This window comes from Dipodomys spectabilis, unplaced genomic scaffold (assembly GCF_019054845.1).
Source record: "Dipodomys spectabilis isolate Male_0828 unplaced genomic scaffold, ASM1905484v1 ptg000043l, whole genome shotgun sequence".
Classification (NCBI taxonomy): domain Eukaryota; kingdom Metazoa; phylum Chordata; class Mammalia; order Rodentia; family Heteromyidae; genus Dipodomys; species Dipodomys spectabilis.
Window position 1 is genome coordinate 24,835,051 of NW_024870720.1, and position 20,980 is coordinate 24,856,030.

At 37.7% G+C, this 20,980-nt stretch overlaps 1 protein-coding gene across 2 annotated transcripts in view; it reads left to right on the top strand.

Annotated features, from left to right (window-relative positions):
* The window catches only part of Ythdc1 (YTH domain containing 1), a 39,027-nt gene that overhangs the window by 7,750 nt on the left and 10,297 nt on the right, over positions 1-20,980 (top strand). For both annotated transcript variants that reach the window (XM_042678005.1, XM_042678006.1), the window contains exons 2-11: positions 4,602-4,703; positions 5,055-5,383; positions 5,505-5,931; positions 11,031-11,120; positions 11,566-11,619; positions 12,441-12,535; positions 14,299-14,407; positions 14,485-14,602; positions 19,256-19,340; positions 20,389-20,555. In XM_042678005.1, the coding sequence (XP_042533939.1) occupies positions 4,602-4,703; positions 5,055-5,383; positions 5,505-5,931; positions 11,031-11,120; positions 11,566-11,619; positions 12,441-12,535; positions 14,299-14,407; positions 14,485-14,602; positions 19,256-19,340; positions 20,389-20,555 (1,576 nt within the window). The remainder of the gene's footprint in view (positions 1-4,601; positions 4,704-5,054; positions 5,384-5,504; positions 5,932-11,030; positions 11,121-11,565; positions 11,620-12,440; positions 12,536-14,298; positions 14,408-14,484; positions 14,603-19,255; positions 19,341-20,388; positions 20,556-20,980) is intronic.

The window sequence follows — 20,980 nt, forward strand, 5'->3', positions numbered from 1 at the left end:
AACCATGTAAGACACCATGTCTCATGGATCCCCAGAATTTGAGCAAAAATGATTGTTTTGGTAAGCCACCAGTTTTTTTTTTTTTGTTTTGTTTTGTTTTTGATTGATTGTGGGGCATGAACTCTGGGCTTGGGCGCTGTCCCTGCACTCTTCAGCTCAAGGAGAGCGCTTTACCGCTTGAGCCACAGCACCACTTCTGGTTTTTTAGTGGTTTATTGGAGATAAGAGTCTCATGGACTTTCCTCTCAGGGCAGGCTTTGAGCCACGATCCTCAGATCTCAGCATCCTGAGTAGCTAGGATTACAGGTGTGAGCCACTGGTGCCCCGGCAACCACCAGTTTTAAAATGGTATCCTGCCTGGCGCTGGTGGCTCACGCCTATAATCCTAGCTACTCAGGAGGCTGAGATCTGAGGATCGAGGTTCAAAGCCAGCTGGGGCAGGAGAGACTGTGAGACTCCTATCTCCAATAAACCACCAGAAAACCGGAAGTGGCGCTGTAGCTCAATTGGTAGAGCGCTCGCCTTGAGCTGAAGAGCTGAGGGACAGCGCCCAGGCCCAGAGTTCAAGTCCCACGGCCAACCAAAAAAAAAAAAAAAAAAGGTATCTTATGCAGAAGTTGATAATTGGGACATGTGTGTATTTTATTGAAGAAATGGTTTTATGTTCTTCCTTTTTTTTCCCCCCACCAGTCCTGGGGCTTGAACTCAGCACCACTTCTGGCTTTTCTTTTTATATTGTACTGAGGAAACCAGCCTAGGGCTTCATGCATACTAGGCAAGCACTCTACCACTAAGTCACATTCCCAGCCCGATTTTATGTTCTTCCTATACCATCCTTAACAAAAAGGTAGGCAGGGCTTATTAGAATCTGATAGCAATAAGGAAATGCTTATAGGTTGAAACACTCATCAGGAGATTCAAACAATTGCCATCCCCTCTCTTTCCTAGTGATCTTTTAAAGCACCTCAGAAACTAGAGCTCAGAGAGACCATAAACTTCCTACTACCTAGTTCTTAAGGGATCATCCAGATTTCCTTACCTCCTATTCTTTTAGACCACTTATTTCAGTAAATATATATGCTTCAGTATATATATATATTATATATATATATTTCAGTAAACATATGTGAAAATAAAATGTGTTCATTTATCTTGAGGGTGGCAGCAAAACCTCAAAAATGCTAGATGGGCTTTGTGAGCCATAAAGCTTCTAGCTCTTTTTAAAAAATTAATAATAGTGGGATATATATAAAAAGAGGTCATAGGCCAAATATCCTTGGACATTTAATTTTTCACATTTTGATTAACTATAATTTACTGATGTCACAGATTGAAATAATTGGCGAAACAATAGTTTTTACTAATGTGAAGGTGTTATGCTTTTAGACTTCAGTATAAGTTTAAAATTTATACTGTTGGGGATTTGAAATTAATGCATACTTCATCTTACTATGTTACATTTGTGTTGTTTCAGCTATAATTTTGTTTAAATGTGTGCTTTAATGTTCTCCATCTAATTGTAGATTTCACAGTCTGAACTCCAGACTCATATGGGATATTTGATTAGCTTGAACTTTTGAGTTTCTTTTCCTTTTCTACTTTGGGTGCTAGCACCAGGGCCTTGTTTTTTTCCCCCTCTCAAGGCTAGTACTCTACCACATGGGCCACACCTCCACTCCTTGTGTTTTGGTGCTTAATTGGAAGTAAGTCTCATGGACTTTCCTGCCCAGGCTGGATTTGCCTCTTGAGCCTACAGTCTAGCCTACAAAACTGGCTAGTTTCTGTTTATATCTGAAAAAAAAGACATACATTACTTGTTTTAAACAATATGTACTTAGGATACATATAAAAGTGGTAAAATAATTGTCAGTGTGTTTAAGTAAGCATTGGTTAGTATTTACCTTGAAAGTTTGTAGATGCTTTGATTTTGAATTTATTAAGGTTTTTTTTTTTATTTTATTTTTGTTGTTGTTGTTGTTGTTTGTTTTTTGCTTTTTGGTGCCAGTCTTGGGGGTTGAACTCAGAGCCTAGGCATTGTCCCTGAGCTTTTGTGCAAGACTAGTGCTCTACCACTTGAGCCACAGCTCCATTTCTAGCTATTTTGGTAGTTTAGTGGAGATAAGTCACACAGACTCTCTTGTCCAGATGGCTTTGAACTGTGATCTTCAGATCTGAGCCTCCTGAGTAGCTAGAATTGCTGGTGTGAGCCACCAGCACCAGGAGTTTATTAAGGCTTTTTAAGATTTAAAAAAAAAAAATACTTTTTTCAGCCAGGTGTTGGTGTTGTGGGGAGGGGAGGGATAAATATATATACTTTATTTATTTGTTTTTGGGTCCGGTTGTGGGGCCTGAACTCGGCCTGGGCGCTGTCCCTCAGCTCTTCAGCTCAAGGAGCGCTCTACCACTTGAGCCACAGCGCCACTTCCGACTTTTTTCTTTTTGCTTATGTGGTGCTGAGGAATCGAACCCAGGGTCTCATGCATGCAAGGCAAGCGATCTACCACTGAGCCACCTTCCCAGCCCCGTAATATATATATATATATATATATATATATATATATATATATATACTTTTATAAAAAAAATATATTTTTTTCTGGTCCTGGTGCTTGAACTCAAGTTGTGGGCACTGTCCTTGAGTCTCTGTGCTCAAGGCTAGCACTCTACTATTGAGGCACAGTGCTACTTCTGGTCTTTTCTGAGGCGTTTATTAGAGATAAAAGTCTCATGGGCTTTCCCTGCCTGGTTTCAATTGAGGCCCAGTAGTAGTTAGGATTACAGGCATGAGCCACTGGTGGCCAGCAATGTAGATGTGTGTGTGTATTCTTGTCGGTCATGGGACTTGAACTCTGGGCCTGGGTGCTATCCCTGAGTTCTTCAGCAATGCAAGTGCTCTTTCACATGAGCCAGAGCATCACTTCCAGTTTTCTAGTGGTTTGGGCTGACTTTGAACCATGATCCTCAAGATCTCAGCCTCCTGACTAGGTAGGATTATAGGCGTGAGCTACCGGTGCCTGCCTTGTAATGTATTCTTTCTCTTTCCTTCTCCCCAGCCCCTTTTGGTTGGTTGTGGGGCTTGACATCTGGGCCTGAACGCTGTCCTTGTGCTCTTCAGCTCAAGGGGAGCATTCTACCATTTGACCCACAACTTCCAGTTAATTGGTAGTTAATTGGAAATGAGAGGCTTTGAACTGCAATCCTCAGATCTCAGCCTCCTGAGTAGCGAGGATTACAGGCATGAGCCACCGGTGCCCGGATTTTAAATGTTTTATGTATGTATTTCTAAGACTATTTTGTACTTTTTTTGGGAAAGAAAGTCAACAAATTTTAGAAGGGTTTGAGGTTTAGGAAGTAGCACTGAATTATAAGTTTTTGTGATGATTGAATATGTTAAAATAGTTTTGACTTTTCTGAAGTTTTACCTTATGGTTTATATTAAAACAGGCTCTAAATTTTGTATGAGACATTGATAGGTTTTTCTTTCCCTTTTTTAATTTTGTTTTTTTGAGACAAGTTCCTTGTATCTTAGACTGGAATTACTTTGGTGATTCCTCCTGCCTCAACCTCAACAGGTGTTTTGCTTTTTAAATACAATTTCAAATAAATAGAAAAGCTATGGGAATAGTACAGAATTTCATTATCCTCGACCATTGTAAATGTTACCATTTTATCTCATTCCTACTGTCAACTTCCCCTCTAATACTTCCCCCTGGCTGCCCACCCTCCCTTGTGTATATGTGGACATTTGTATGCATGCCCACAGTTAACCTGTTGGTCAGTTTGCAGGTATGAGGAATTTTTGTCTCTAAATACTAAAGCATGTTTCCTAAAAATAAGACTTTTCTTTGCTTATCCATTGTGCTATCAAAATTTCAAAACTAACATTGTTATTTTAATACAGATTTTATTTAGATTTCCTAAATTTTCCCAGTTAGTCTCAGATATGACTTTGTTCAGTTGTGTATTTTTGTCTCCTGTAATATGAGCTATGCTTCCATGACATATTTACATGCCCTTTTATTTGGTTTTGTCTGATTCTTCCTCTTATATAGGTTCAGATTTTGCGTTTTGTATAGGAGTGCCACAGAAATGTTTTATTCTTAGTTATCACGTAGGAAGTTTATGATGTTGATTTCCCATTATTGGTAATAACTTTGATTACTTGATTAAGCTCTTGTCTGCCATCTTTCTGTATCTTATGTGGTGTATACTCCTAGTTATTTTTTTGGGGGGGGGTGTCCGGTGGTGGGGCCTGAACTTTGGGCCTTGGCGCTGCCCCTCAGCTCTTCAGCCCAAGGCTAGCGCTCTACCACTTGAGCCACAGCGCCACTTCCGGCTTTTTTCTTTTTGCTCATGTGGTGCTGCAGAATCAAACCCAAGGCCTCAGGCATGCAAGGCAAGCGCTTTACCACTGAGCCACCTTCCCAGCCCACTCTTAGTTTTGTAAACTCTACATTCTTTTTACTAGAATTGTTTTACAAGCATGAATATCTTGACTCTAAAATAAACTCTCCTAAAGGGTTATATCCATACTTGCTAACTACTCACAAATCAGTGTTTCATGGATACTAATTATTTTCCTATTTTTAATTTGTTTGCAGATGGAGAACTTAATGTTCTAGATGATATCTTGACTGAAGTGCCAGAACAGGATGATGAACTGTATAATCCAGAGAGTGAACAAGATAAAAGTGAAAAAAAGGGTAAGAATTCTGTTTTCTTTAAAAATCAAAGTGTACTTGTACGTTCAGTTTTTTTAAATGTGTTTTTGTACTTATTTCCTTGCAGTTCACATCAAAAGCTGATAGCCAATCATGTTCTACATATAGACCCTAGTCAATATGAATAGTAGTTGAACCTTTAAGTATATGGATTAATTCAATGGCTGACAACTAAGTTTTATTTAGATTAATTTTGGAGTGAAGGTATTTCAGAAGACATTTTAAAGAAATGAAGCTTTTTCTCTCCCTTATTCACATTATCTGTAAATCTTTGGTGAAATTAGTAGAATGTTAAAAATACTTTTATGTGTCTTTCTAAATTATATTTTAAAGGATCAAAGAGAAAAAGTGACCGAATGGAATCTACTGACACCAAGCGACAAAAACCTTCTGTCCATTCAAGACAATTGATTTCTAAGCCACTAAGTTCATCTGTCAGCAATAACAAACGAATAGTTAGTACAAAAGGAAAGTCAGTCACAGAATATAAAAATGACGAATATCCAAGATCTGAAAGAAACAAGCGGCTAGATGCTGATCGGAAAATTCGTCTTTCAAGCAGTGCCTCTAGAGAACCTTATAAGAGTCAGCCTGAAAAAGCTTGTCTACGGAAAAGGGATCCTGAAAGAAGAGCTAAATCTCCTACACCAGATGGTTCTGAGGTAGTAAATATTATTGCAGATGTAAAACAGAAAACAATTTTCTTTGAGGCTTTAGAACTATTTATTCATCTTGACCTTGTCTGTTACATGACTGCTGATTCCCTTTTTCTTTAAACATCAGAGAATTGGGCTTGAAGTTGATAGACGTCCAAGCAGATCCAGTCAATCTTCAAAGGAAGAAGTGAACTCTGAAGAATATGGCTCTGACCATGAGACTGGCAGCAGTGGTTCTTCAGATGAACAAGGTAATAACACTGAGAATGAGGAAGGAGTAGAAGAAGATGTGGAAGAAGATGAAGAGGTAGAAGAAGATGCAGAGGAAGATGAGGAGGTTGATGAAGATGGAGAGGAGGAGGAGGAGGAGGAAGAGGAAGAAGAGGAGGAAGAAGATGAAGAGGAAGAGGAAGAAGAGTATGAACAGGATGAGAGAGACCAGAAGGAGGAAGGAAATGATTATGACACTCGAAGTGAGGCCAGCGACTCTGGTTCTGAATCTGTTTCCTTCACAGATGGATCTGTCAGATCTGGTTCAGGCACAGATGGATCAGGTAATACTTTTTATGTGTATTTGAGTTTTTTGGTGGTTACAATTTTAAGGACTTGATTTCTTTTTGAGTATGTTAAAATTAAAGTCTATAATTTTTGAGGTGGGATTAACTATGCTCTTTTATAGTTAAAATCTTTTATAGTGTTCCTATTATATAAAGTAAGCTTGAACAAAATTTATAAATTTTTGTAAAAATGATTCCAGGTTGCAAATTGATCAGCTACTTATTAGCAGAAGTCCAAATTGTGTATATAGAAATGCCAAGTTTTAATGTTGTAGGTGCTTACATTTTTGTGTAGTAAAATTAGCTATCTAAATACTTATGTGCTTGAAGTATCCACACAAGGCCTCCCCACTAACTATTTTGACATTTCTGTGGTACAACACCTTTGAATTTCCATCATGTGGCAACAATCAAAATTTCTTTTTGTTCTTGGGAGCCCAAACATATCTTTTCATTCTGTACTTGATTGAGATAAGGTCTACAGAGGTCCGAATTGTAAAGGTTACAGAGTAGAGAAGAATATAAAGTTTTTATGGAAGAGTAAGGATTGTCTTAGGTCTTCTCTTTTAATACTACTTTCCCTATCTATTTGTCTTGATTCATGTGGCGTAAGTGTGAGTCTAGTTAATATTTGATGAAAAGACCACATAATTTTGTGTTGGGGATAAGTTGAGTATACAGCAAGTTAGGATAAGTTAGCATACTTTGGGTCCTCCTGTTAAGAGTGCATGGTGAATAGAATCTCACGGTCTATTTATGTCAAGATGCCAATAGATTTGCTATATATGCAGAAAATTATTCAATGGTAGAAGAAAAATTCCATTTTTAGAATAGTTTCATTTTATAGAATTTTACCATTAATACAGCATTTATTTCTTGATATGAATGATGGAGTAAATAAGTCTTCTCTAATGATTAGCAAATGAAGTGCTTTAGCCTTATGTTCTATGGAGTGTAGATTTCAGGGTCTTAAAACGATTTCTGTCTCTCTCACAATGTCTCTCAGGGTCTAGACTCTTGAACACACTTGAGGCTAAAAAGTTTCTAAATGTAGAGATTAGTTGTTGGGTTTGATGTGAAAATGAGATTTATTACAAACTAATGGGATTTGTCTCATAATTTAAATGATAGGGAATGAAAAATGCATTGATAAAAGCAAGGTGTGGAAGTACATTTCCTGGGATCCAGGAGGATCACCATTTTAAGGCTATTGTGACTAGTGAGATCTTGTCTTAAAAAAAACCATCCTCCCCTCCCCCAATAAACATTGACACTATGAAAGAATGCTCAGTTACTGTGAAGAATGTGTGAAACTACCCTTTGGGGAAGATATTTTGCAATTAATTTTTTTGGTATCTGTTAAGAACAGTTTAAAATTTTCAGTCAAGCAGTGGAGACTTAGTTAAATGGGTGGAGTTGCAATGGTTTGCTGCTGCTTTTTTTTTTTTTTTTTTTTTTTTTAATGCTAGTCCTGAGGCTTGAACTCCCGGTTATGGGTGCTGTCCCTTGAGCTCCTACTAACTTTCCTGCCCAAGCCTGGCTTCAGACTGTGATCCTCAGATCTCAACCTCTTGAGTAGCTAGGATTACAGGCTTGAGCCACCTGCACCTGGCAATGGTTTGCATTTTTAAAAAGCTCCTATATAATGCCAGTAATGTGGCAGGGTACTTAATATTTTATGTGGAAGACATTCACACTGAATGGGAGACTATACTTTTATAATAAATGAATATGGATATTAAAATTCTTTTTTTCTTTTTGGTTTTCCTTTCTCTTCTTTCCTTTTCCCTTTCCTTTTCTTTCTTTTCTTTTTTTTTTTTTGGTGAGTCCTAGGATTTGGACTCAGTGCTTGGGCACTGTCCCTGAGGTTTTTTTTTTTGTTTGTTTAAGGCTAGCACTCTACCACTTGAGCCACAGCACCACTTCTGGCTTTTTCTGTTTATGTGATACTGAAGAATTGAACCCAGGGTTTCATGTATGCTAGGCAAGCACTCTACCACTAAGCCACATTCCCAGTCCAAAATTCTCTCTTTTTTTAATCCCCCATTCCCTGTCCTGAGGCTTGAACTCAGGGTCTTTTCAAGGCTAGTGCTCTGCCACTTTAAGCCATACAACCACTTCTGGTTTTCTAATGATTAATTGGAGATAATGGACTTTCCTGCTTAGAGCTGGCTTTAAACCAGGATCTCATATCTCAGCTTCCTGAGTAGCTAGGGTTATAGGCATGAGCCCACAGGTACCTGGCTTAAAATTCTTTTCATAGAAGACATTTATAGTTTTAAAAGCTGATTATCTTATTCTCCCTTTCCTTGGAAAGTCCTTTGTGTATAACGACCAGCTTTAGATCTTCTATTTAATATATAGAGGATAGGTTTTCTTGTAGTTTCTTATTGTAATGTATAAAATGAGATTGATTTTTTTTTTTTGGAACTTGATTAGATGTTTCTTCTTGAATATAAGGGATTATAGTTAGTTTTAGTATTGTAGGTTTTCTAGACTTTGATTTACTTTACTTTTTTTTGTTGTTGTTGTTTGTTGTTGGTTTTGTTTGTTTTCCCCTGGTCCTGGGGCTTGAACTCAGGGCACTGTCCCTGAGATTTTTTTTTTTTGCTTAAGTCTATCACTCTACCACTTTTGGCTTTTTCTGTTTGTATAGTATTGAGAAATCGAACCCAGGGCTTCATGCATGCTAGGTAAACACTCTACCATTAGGCCACATTCCCAGCCCATGTTTTGCCTCTAGTTACTCAAACTTTTTAATAACTAGTTAATAGAGCTGTTTAATAAAACAAAATATACTTTCGTTATTTTTTGCCAGTCTATTTTTTTTCCCTCAGAATTTTTAGTAACTTACAAGAAACAACACACTGGCTTTTTGTCAGATGACTTTCTTTTGACCTCAGATAAACTGATGGAGGAGGAAGCCATAATCTTAAAAGTAACTCATACAAACTTCAATGAATAGAAACATGAGTTTGTTGGTGGTGGTGGTAGTGTTTTTTGCTTTGGGTTTTCTTTTGTGCTGAGAAGGTGAAAAAAAGCAGAAAGGGAGGGTTTCAGAAAGGGTGGGCAAATGTAATCATGTTATTTAGTGTACTTATACACTATGTAGAAATGACCTATGTAACTTGTAGGTAGGAATGGGAGGGGAAAATATGGGAAAGCAAAGGAAGGGTGACATTATCCAAAACAAAAACATGTACTCATTATCTGACTTAGGAAATGGCAACCCTTCTATAGAATACCTTAATAGTAACAATAAAATTGTGTTTAAAAAATAATTCATACATTGGGGCTGGGAACATGGCTCAGTGGTAGTGGTAGAGTGCTTGCCTTGCATGCATGAGGCCCTGGGTTTGATTCCTCAGCACCACATAAGCAAAAAGAAAAAAGCCGGAAGTGGCGCTGTGGCTCAAGTTGTACAGAGCTAGCCTTGAGCTGAAGAGCTGAGGGACAGCACCCAGGCCCAGAGTTCAGGCCCCATGACCGGACCCCCCAAAAAAAAAATAATAATTCATACAAAAACAATTCTCATGCCAGGCATCAATGGCTCACTCCTGTATTGCTAGCAACTCAGGAGGTTGAGATTTGAGGATCCCAGTTGGAAGCTTGCCCAGTCTGGACTCTTATCTCCAGTTAACCACCAAAAATCTGAAATTGGAGCGGTGCTCAAATGAGTGCTAGCCTTGAACCAGAAAAGCCCAAGTACAGAGCCTGCTATGGAAACAGGATCATCTGCTTCTGTTATTTTTCCAGCATTATTCCAGTGAGAGGTCATTAGTACTTTGAACAACAGTGAATATGTTGCTTTATAAGGTTAATTTGATTTGTGCCGTTGAAATATCCAAAGAGGAAAATAGACACACATACACACACACGCGCACACACACACACACACACACACACACACGTACTTGTCATGTTTTGAAAGAATTTTTAAAAAGCATAAAAATAGCTAGTCCTAGAATTAATTTTCAAGAGTAGTAATAAAGTATCTTCTCAGTAATAGAGATCTCAGGCTGGGTATCAGTGGATCAAGCCTATATAAGCTACTCAGGATGCTGAGATCTAATTATCTCAGTACTTGGAACTGGTAAGACAAAATGGTCTTTTTTGTTTTGTTAGTCATGGGGCTTGAACTCTGGGCCTGAGTGCTGTCCTGAGCTTTTTTTTTTAAATTAATGATGCGGTTGTTTCTTTGAGGATTTGTTATTGGGAGGCAGGGAGTTAAGTTTTTGAGCTTTAGGTATATTTTATATATATGTATTTTTTTTAAATAAGTTTTTTATTGTGAAAACACTGAGCTTTTCAACTCGGAGGCGAGCACTCTCCCAGTTGAGCCACAGAGCTACTTCCGGTTTTCTGGTGGTTTATTGGAGATAAGAGTCTGACAGACTTTTCTTCCCTGGCTGGCTTTGAGCTATGATCCTCAGATCTCAGCCTCCTGAGTGTAGCGAGGATTACAGGCCTGAGCCACTGGTGCCCAGCCAAGGCATCTTAGTTTTTAGGCAGTACCTTCAGCAGTACCACCTGAAGAAATTGAGAGGTAAGAAATAAGCAGTGACGGGACTGGGAAGGTGGCTCAGTGGTAGAGCGCTTGCCTTGCATACCTGAGGCCCTGGGTTCAATTTCGCAGCACCACATAAGCAAAAAGAAAAAAGTTGGAAGTGGCGCTGTGGCTCAAGAGGTAGAGCGCTAGCCTTGAGCTGAAGAGCTGAGGGATAGTGCCCAGGCCCAGAGTTCAGGCCCCCACCACTGGGCCCTCCCCCCCCTCCCCAAAAAAGAGAAATAAGCCGTGACTGCATAAAATCAGATACATGGTGATGGGCTCTTTGTATACCTATGTTTTGTTATTATCATTATTATGCCAAGAATGAGTTCAAAGTTGGAACTCAAGGACTTAGTTTTTTCTGCTCCTGCATATGTTATGGTTGCTTTTTACTAGTTTATTTAGAGAAGAGTATCAGGGAATTGTCACCTAGCCTAGCTCCAAACTTCATTTCAGATCTCAACCTCTTGAGTAGTTAGCATTATAATCATGAGCCATTGGGATCCAACTATTATATTTTTAAAACTCTTGGAATTCTTTGTTTTAGATGAGAAAAAGAAAGAAAGGAAGAGAGCTCGAGGCATATCACCAATTGTTTTTGATAGAAGTGGAAGCTCTGCTTCAGAGTCATATGCAGGTAATCTGTTTGCTTTTATTGGTGATCATATCTGACTGATTCCAATGTAATCTGCTTTAGAAAGTGTGGAGGCTGTAGTTTAGTGTGAACTTGTCCATTAGTATCAATTTTTGGCATGTTAACTGTAATAACTAGAGGAAACTTTTCTTATTTTAATCCTGTTCTGTTACTGCTTCAGTGGAATTTTCACTTTTTTTTTGTGGAAGATGATGATTCAGTGACTAGTTTTCTGAGTGGGAATCTGTTCAAATACATTCATTTAAAAAAAAAATCAAACCCAAAAAACAAAACACTCGTACACATAGAGAAGTACTTTTTTGTGTGTGTGGGTGCGCCAGGAAGATTAATTTGTCTTGAATGAGAATCTTATGTGACAAGACTGTAGAAATTTTGTCTTATTTCTATTAAAACTCAATCTGAACAAATGTACTTTGGCTAAATACAGGTTCAGAAAAGAAGCATGAGAAATTATCATCTTCCGTTCGTGCTGTCCGAAAAGGTATCATTTAAATTTGAAATTGTTTTCATTGCATGCTCCATTGAAATCATTATTTTGCTCTATTGGTTCTGCATTAATAGTTGATTTTAATGTAGTAATGTTCCGATATATTATTCTTAAAGAAAAAAAGTAATGTAATATAGAAAGCTCCATGCTCCATGTGTGCCTTTTATTGCATAGCTTTCAGAAAAGTACCAAACATTTCACAATATTTCAGTTTTTGGACACAATGCATATGTATTTATATACAAATAAAATGGTGTAATGATCTTTTACCAGTCTTTAAGTGAATCTGATAAAAATATAAAATTTGGGCTGGTTGCTGGTGGATTACTTTTAATTGTAGCTCCTCAGGCCACTGAGCTCAAAGGAAGGCAGAGAAATCTGAGAAATTCCGCCTCCTGTTAACCAGGAAAATGCAGGAGTGGAGGAATGGTTCAAGAGGTAGAACACCAGGTGTGAGAAAGCAAGCCAAGGGAAGAGCAGAAGGCCCTTAGTGCAACCTTTTGATACTGACACCCAAAAATAAATAAATTAAACTTTTAGTTAAAATAAAAAGTTACACGGAAAAAAGGGAAAAGTCCTTATAGCTTTTTCCACACTTAAGTATGGATCTGGTATATCGGAATATCACTAGATTAGTTTTACCTTTTTGCAAAGTGCTGGCTATATTCTCTTAAGCTTTGTTTTATTACATGTTGTGGCTTAGCTATCCAGGTTGAGTATTAAAATTTAGCTGGGTTGTGGTAGGCTTATTTTAGTATAGTAATAACTATGATGATGGTTTATGATTAATAAGTTTGGTTTCTTTTTTTTTCCAGATCAAACCAGTAAACTAAAATATGTCCTTCAGGATGCAAGATTTTTCCTCATAAAGAGTAACAACCATGAGAATGTGTCTCTTGCCAAAGCTAAGGTATTAACATCAGTTCTGTTGAAGGTGTTCTAGTCTTGAAAACTTTTGATGAGCTGTTATTCAAGAAAAGTTACTATGTTATCTCAGTCTCACAACTACTCAAGATATCACTTGAATTAAAAAACATTAGTACTCTGAAGCCCAGTTGCCACTTGGGATCTAGTTTGTGGCTAGTTAGGAAACCTGGTAGGAATTTTAAGTGTTTTAAACATGATTTTAGGAGTCACAATGTTTTGTGTTGATTATATAGTGTGTATGATTTAAAAAGAAAACTGCCATCCCCTTTCCCCTTTCCTTCCGTCTGTCATTCATGGGCTTTGAACTCAGGTCCTGGGAACTGTCCCTAAGCTTTCTCCTGTCTCTTTTCCCTCCTCTCCATCTCCTATTCCCTCCCTCTCCTGTCCTCCCCTTCCTTTCCCCTCTTTCTTCCCCTCCCCTCTCTTCTGTCCTCTCTTTTTTTTTCTGGAGCTTGAGTTCAGGGCTTCAGCTCTGTCCCTAAGCTGCTTTGCTTAAGGGGCTAGTGCTCTGCCACTTGAGCCACAGTTCTACTTCAATTTTTTTTTTTGGGGGGGGGGGCTGTGGTTGTGGGGACTGAACTCTGGGTCTGGGCGCTGTCCCTAAGCTGCTTTGCATAAGGGGCTAGCGCTCTACCACTTGAGCCACAGTGCCACTTCCGGCTTTTTTTTCTTTTTGCTTATGTGGTGCTGAGGAATGGAACGCAGGGCCTCAGGCATGCAAGGCAAGCGCTCTACCACTGAGCCACCTTCCCAGCCCCTACTTCAATTTTTTTAAATGGTTAATTGGAACTAAGTGTGTGACAGTTGCCCAAGGCTGGCCTTTGAATTGTGATCCTCAGATCTCAGCTTTCTGAGTAGCTAGAATTGTAGATATATAAGCTACCAGTACCTGTTGTGTTTTTTTTTTTTTTTTTTTTTTTTTTTGCTTTTTTTTTTTTGGTCAGCTGTGGGGCTTAATTCTGGGTCTGAGTGCTGTCCCTGAGCTCTTCAGCTCAAGGATAGTGCTCTACCACTTGAGCCACTGTACCATTTCCGTTTTCTGGAATTGGAGATAAGAGTTTCACAGATTTTCCTGCCCAGGCTGGCTTTGAACTGCGATCCTCAGATCTCAGCCACCTGAGTAGCTAGGATTACAGGCGTGAGCCACCAGCACCTGGCCAACCGGCTTATTTTTATTTTCAATTGCTGCATATTGTGTTAACACTTCAATAGTTAGTTTCTTTAGTTAACTGCCGCTTGTATTAGTGGATGCTTGTCTTATCTTGAGCTTATGTAGAGATAATTCTTTTATGGATAAATTGTTTTTTAGAACTATACTTGGATTTAGAAGAAAAGGAAAGAGTTGGCTTTTAAAGCACAGTGCAGACTTTACAATAAAAGATGCCCACTGTTAATGCTACAAGATCTTAATTTTCTTCTTAGATTCAAAACCACATTTATGTGTTATATTTGCTGTTACATTATGATGCTGCTTTTGCTTTAAATGAAGTGACAGCTTTTTAAACTGACATCACAGTGTTAAAATTTAGCTAAGAAATAGTTTTTTATTTTTCTTAGTATTACTAGTCTTTTTATTTTGAGTTAATGATTATCCATAAAACTTAACAAATGATAGACCACATAACTCAGTCTGTTGTGTATTCAACCTACATGAAGCGAGTTTAGGTAGAAATAATTAAGCATGTAAAGTGACTGAGAAGATTTGCAGTTAAATTTCAAATTATGTTCCTTGTTTTATTTGGATAGGGTGTATGGTCTACGCTGCCTGTAAATGAGAAAAAACTAAATCTTGCATTCAGATCTGCAAGGAGTGTTATCTTAATATTTTCTGTCAGAGAAAGTGGAAAATTTCAAGGTAAGAATAGAAATAATTTGGATATATAAAAGCATTAACTACATCAACACCTACTTAATATTTTATGATTCCCTTAGGGTTTGCAAGACTTTCTTCAGAATCGCACCATGGAGGATCTCCTATACACTGGGTGCTTCCAGCAGGAATGAGTGCTAAAATGCTGGGAGGTGTCTTTAAAATTGACTGGATATGCAGGTAAATTAAACACTTGAGTGCCAAGGAAATGGCACTTGTTATGTATGGGTTACTAGTTAGGAAGGATAAAATTCTACCAAGGTTTAGTTTATTGCTCTTGCTCATGTATTATCACTTTTGCCCATTTGGGAGGAGTATCATTGTTAGAATGACATTAAGCCATGAGATTTAACAGCATTAAAAAGTTAAATTGCAATAAAAACACATTTTAGCCCATGTTGTCAGTGTGCAAAGATGTATTGGACTATCTGCATATTTTCAATCAGTCATTTAGTTACTCTGGAGTGGGGAAATACTCTTGTTTTGGCTAACAATTTTGGAGGCTACTGATTTAGTTGTGAACAATTACTATTTTATAGGGATTTAGCAATTCATGGTGTTTTAGCCTTCTGATCTTTTGGAACAGAATGAAGATTTAGCTGTTAAAAAGATGAGCAGATTTATTTTGAACATGAACTTTTATATCATTGTTCATACAAACCTAATTATATATGCCAACTTTTTATGGCATATTTAAATCTACTACTTAGTAAGTTAACTATTCAACATTATCTGAAAAGGAAAAGGAATTTTTTGTGAATTACAAGCAAACTTAGAATGTTAGATTTTGAAGGGAATTGATTAGCAATAATAAAGGAAAAATGCTATTCCTATTCAGGAATAGAGAAGATTTTGAAGGGTACTGTTTAGTAGAAATAAAGGAAATTGCTATTCCTATTCCGGGACAGAGAGCAGTATGGTATATATACATGCATGCATGAGTTGGTAGTTAGGCTCTAACTCAGGGTCAGGGTGCTGTCCTTTATATTTTTTTTGCTCAAGGCTGGAGCTTTACCACTTTTGAGCCACATCTCCATGTCTAGTATTTTGATGATTAATTAGAAACAAGTCTCATGGACTTTTCCTGCTTGCGCTAACTTCGAACTGTGATCCTCCTCCTCAGATCTTACACTCCGGAGTTACTCATTAGGATTACGGGCAGGGGCTATAGTTTGCTTCTCCTGTTTTTTTTTTTTTTTTTTGCCAGTCCTGGTGCTTGAACTTTGATTCTGAATTTTGTTCCTGAGCTTTTTGGCTCAAGGCTAGAGCTCTACCACTTGAGCCACAGCTCCACTTGTCGCTTTTTGGGGGTAGTTCATTGGAGATAAGAGTCTCACAGACTTTCCTGCCTGGGCTAGTTTTCAGCCTTTAGCCTCAGATGTCAGCCCTCCTGAGCCACCTTTGCCCACCTCCCCTGTCGATCCCCCTCCCCTCCCCTCCCCCCCTTAATGAAGTGGAAAGTAACCATCTGGTGGCACAAACCTATAATCTTAGCTACTTGGGAAGCAGAAATCGATATCTCCATTCATGTTAGCCTGGGGATTAAAAGTTTGAAAATTTGAGACTCTTTCAGTGGACTCTTGTTAATCAAAGTTACAGGGCAAATTGCTGGGCTAAGTGGTACACACTTTCATCTCCAGTACATAGGGGAAAAGATAACTAGAGATAAGCTGAGGTGAGAGGGTGTGGTTCAAAGCCAGCCCTTGGCAGGAAAATCCATGAGACTTATCTTCAGTTAACTCTCAGAAAACCAGAAGTGGCAATATGGCTCAAAGTGGTAGATAGCACTAGCCTTGAGCAAAAGAGCTCAGCTACAGTGCCCACACACCAGTTCAAGCCTCATGACTGACCCCTCCCCCCCAAAAAAAATGTGCTTAAGGTATTATTTAAACTTAAAAATAGTCTGATAGCAATTACTTTTTCAGTATGATTTTCTTTTATTTATTTTTTTAAAATGCTGGTCCTAGGGTTTGAATTCAGGGCCTGGTCTCTGTCTCTGAGCTCTTTTATGCTTAAGGCTAGTGCTTTATCAATTGAGTCATGGATCTACTTCTGTCTTTTTTGGTCATTAATAGAAGAGTCACGTGGACTTTCCTGCAATTTCTCAGAGCTCAACCTGTTAAGTAGTTAGGATTATAGGCATGAACCACCAACACCTGGCAGCACTTAAAACTTGTGTTGGAATTTGTGTCTGAATATAAGGCCCAAAGCAAACAAAATTTGGAAGTTAATTTTGATGTGGTACTACATTGTAAAGAGAAGACAGAAAAAACACATGTTGGGTAGGGTGTAGCAGATTTTGTTTTGGGATAAATTTTTTAGTTTTAGATGAATTTTATTAATAGATTATTTAATCTTCATAATACTCTTAATACTCTTGGTTTACTATATTACTAACTGCATTTTTGACAATGTAAGTTCTGTTCAGTTTTAATTTCATAATACTTAATGGATCACATTCCTTGATATAAAAGTTTGAATGTTCTGTGTTTGAGTTTTCTTACAAAACGTGAATTCATTTGACTTTGAGTACTCTTGATAATAATTACTAATGTTTTTCCTTTTCAGCTATAACAATCACTATGTACCTAAACACCTTTTAGATTTAATAACAGCTAGACTTAATAAGTTAAAAGTAATCAGTGATCAGTTGACCAAATTTTGCTACTATATTGGTAGTATCTCATTGTGAAAATACACTCTTGAAACCCTCCCAACCTTGTTGAAACCTGACCCTGTGTAGGCACATGGAAGTTTGAGACAAGATAAAATGCATGTTATCTGATAGAAAGGAAAGCATTAAGACTTAGAATTACCTGGAATTAGATCAGAGAAAAGCTATGATGTATAGTGTCATTCATTCATCCAGAATTACATTTATTGATATATTTTACCCTCATTATTTTCTGGTTCATTTCGAAAGACCTGTCTCCTTTTTCTTTCCCTGCCTTATTACAACCAAACTACTCTATATCACTGCTTCTGTCATTTCATTGGATTTTTCCATTTGCAAAGATAAAGAGTTCTTTCCATGTTTTATAGAGCACAGTAAAGATAAGTTGTATCAGTCTGTAATGTCTGTTTAAAAAATAACTGGATGCCTGTTCTATAAGTATGATTCTGAGAGGAAGAGAAAAACACAATGTGCGGACTATAGACTAATAATTCTAAATTAATTTGATCCTTATTTTCCAGAACTTCACACTTCTGACATACTATCTGAGATAAGTAGTTTGTTCAAACAGGAAATAGTCTTGAATGTAGTTAGACACAATATAACCTCAAATGATGGATCTATCTGGCTTTGCTTGTGCCTTTACTTTGGATATTTAATATTTGTAGTGACAATTCTAGTAATAATTTGTGACCTATATTTTGTTGGCTGTAGTATGTTTTTACTTTTCTATGACTGTTGTAGATTGGTAACTGAGAAGAAAAATCTAGGGGCTAGGAAAGTGGCTCAGTGGTAGAGTGCTTGCCTTACATGCACGAGGCCCTGGGTTCGATTCTCAGCACCACATAAGCAGGAAAAAAAAGCCAGAAGTGGTGCTCTGGCTCAAGTGGTAGAGCGGTAGCCTTGAGGTGAAGAGCTGAGGGGCAGCGCCCAGACCCAGAGTTCAGACCCATGACCGGACCCAAAAAAAAAAAAAGAGAAGAAAAATCTAAAGCAATGAATAAAATAAAGTGAGCTCTTCCTTTGGATATTTCTATTCTTTTGGTATAGTTATAATATTAGTCTTTTTACTTACGGAAAAAAGTTTGTAGGTGCAGTGAATTTAACTTTCCCATCTGTTCATGTCCTTTGGTGAGTTTAATTTGTATTGTAATGGAGAATTCTTTCACTAAATTATTTATATAACTTGATGTTTATTCATAATAAATATGATCTAGTCAGTCATATTCACGTTTGGTAACAGCAGTTGCTCATATTGTGTCATTTTGTGTTTGGCATTGTGCTAGAGGTTAAGTAGAAAATATAGGATATTCTTTACCTTTATGAGACCATTTTGCCTCACACAGCTCAGTATTTAGTATTTATATTAAATAGGTAATAGCTGAATAGTTATTATAGACATGAACTTCAATTTTTAACTCATTTCTTTGGGTCTTACTGAATATTGAATATTTCCTTACTAATAAAATTGGAATTGGAAAAACAGCTCTAAATTTATGAGTGGGGAGCATTTCTGTTTTCATTTGGCATTAGCAGCTAGGTTCAAGTAGCTACTTAATTGGTCAGTTTTAATAGGTAAAATTTTCTTTGAGTATGTGCGAACAAGGAATATATTAAATATCTTTTTTTTGGGGGGGGAGTCAGTTGTGGGGCTTGAACTCTGGCCCTGGGTGCTATGCCTAAGCTCTTCAGATCAACGGGAGTGCTCTAACACTTGAGCCACAGAGCCACTTCCAGTTTTCTGGTGGTTAATTGGAGATAAGAGTCTCACAGACATTCCTGCCTGGGCTGGTTTTGAAGCATGATTCTCAGATCTCAGCCTCCTGAGTAGCTAGTACTGATTACAGATGTGAGCCACTGGCGCCCTGCTATATTAAATATCTTATATGTCATTATTTACAAACTCTCTAAACAGTAGTAAAAGTAAAATAAGTTACCATAGCCTTTCAAAAGCAATATCCCTTGCTTTTAGAAGGGAGCTTGGGTTAAAACAAAGTATATGCTTTTGAGCACTGTATATAGTACCCATCTGGCTTAATGGTCAACTTGTAAAAATTTATAGTTATGGCATAGGCAATTAGTAACTATACCCTCAATTTTGAATTTGATGTTTTAAAGGAATTTGCCAAAGGATTTAATTGGTACTACTTTGTATTTAGGCGTGAATTACCGTTCACTAAGTCAGCTCATCTCACCAATCCTTGGAATGAACACAAGCCAGTAAAGATTGGACGTGATGGACAGGTTTGTTTTGATCCCCCCCCCCAAAAAAAAAAAATCCATACATTTAGTTAACTGTTAAAAGCATATACTAAAGAACATTTCTAAAATCATTTCTGAAAGAGGAGATGTGAAAAAGTGAAACATTATTATTTGAAATTCTTGATCATTGTATCATGATCAATGAGTGAGACATCTATTAATGTTGAAATACAGGTCACTTTTTATATAGTATGTTAATTAGTAAAGGGGAAATTATAAAGTGGTTTGATTTTAGAAGCTTATGTTAATTCTACTGTATTTCAGTTTGTCAGTGTAGTTGACAAACACACTTAGATGGTTATTGAGATGAAATGAAGACTTTGTCCATGGATGTTTGTATTTGTACAAAGAAATACCCCTTTGATTAGAATACAGTAGAATAGAATGGAAGGTCATGTGTTTAATAATATACAAAATCTTTTTATATTTTAAGATAGGGTCTCAAAATTTCCTGTGTAGCTCAGGCGGCCTAAAATTTGGTATCTTTTGCCCTAGCCTCCTCATGAGGCCTCTGAGATGGTAGATTTGTGCCACTGTACTTGTCTCATGAAAATACTTTCAAAAGGTCTTGTGAACCTTAATTGCATATGAGAGCTGTGCAACTATACATGCCTGTAAAATCCTAGGTATTCACAGAAGGCTAGGATCTCAGTTTGGAGATGGCCCAAACAGGAGCCCAAACAGGAAAGTCCATGGGAGACTTCACACCAGAGTGGAGTTGTGGCTCAAGTTGGTAGCATGCTAGCCTTGTGCAAAAAAGCTCAGAGACAGCATCAAGGCCCCGAGTTTTAAGCTCCAGGACTGGCACATGCCACATACACTACACACACGCACACACACATGTGTGCGCATGCATAAGCACACCCACATACCAGAGCAAGAAAAAAACAAGACCTTATTGAAACCTCATGATCATTACTCTTGAGAAGAAGGAGTCTTCTATTATGCCTTTTGTTTTTGAATTAGGGGAATAGAAATTTTGTGTTCTTCTGCTTTTGTCTTATAAATTGCTGCTACTCTCCTATTCTAGGAAATTGAACTCGAATGTGGAACTCAGCTCTGTCTTCTATTTCCCCCCGATGAAAGTATTGACTTGTATCAGGTCATTCATAAAATGCGCCACAAGCGAAGAATGCATTCTCAGCCCAGATCAAGAGGACGTCCATCCCGTCGAGAACCAGTCCGGGATGTGGGAAGGTTAGAAACGTTCTTTGGACTGGTAATAGGCACATGTATCAGGATAACATGATGGAGGAATATGATTCGTCAAAAGTTTGTCCTGCGGTAAAGAAGAAAGAGAAAATCCTCAAATCAAGCTGCATGGACTAGTTTGTGGCTTCATTGAGGATTTCACATGGTCACCTTGGTCTCAGTCATTTTTCAAGAGGAAAATGGGGATCTTTCCTTATGCAAAAAAAATTTTCCTAAAGAGTGATACGAGTTTAGATTAGCTAGTACTCTGATAATACACAGCACAAGTGAAACGAGGTAGGCATTTGTTGCTATGAACAGGCTAGAAAAGAGGAAGAGGAGGAAGTCTTTATTTGCAAAAAATGTTAATACTTTGTAAAAAGCCTTTTCTTTCAGGTGTGTCTCTGGATAAGCCTTATCAGATATGGGAC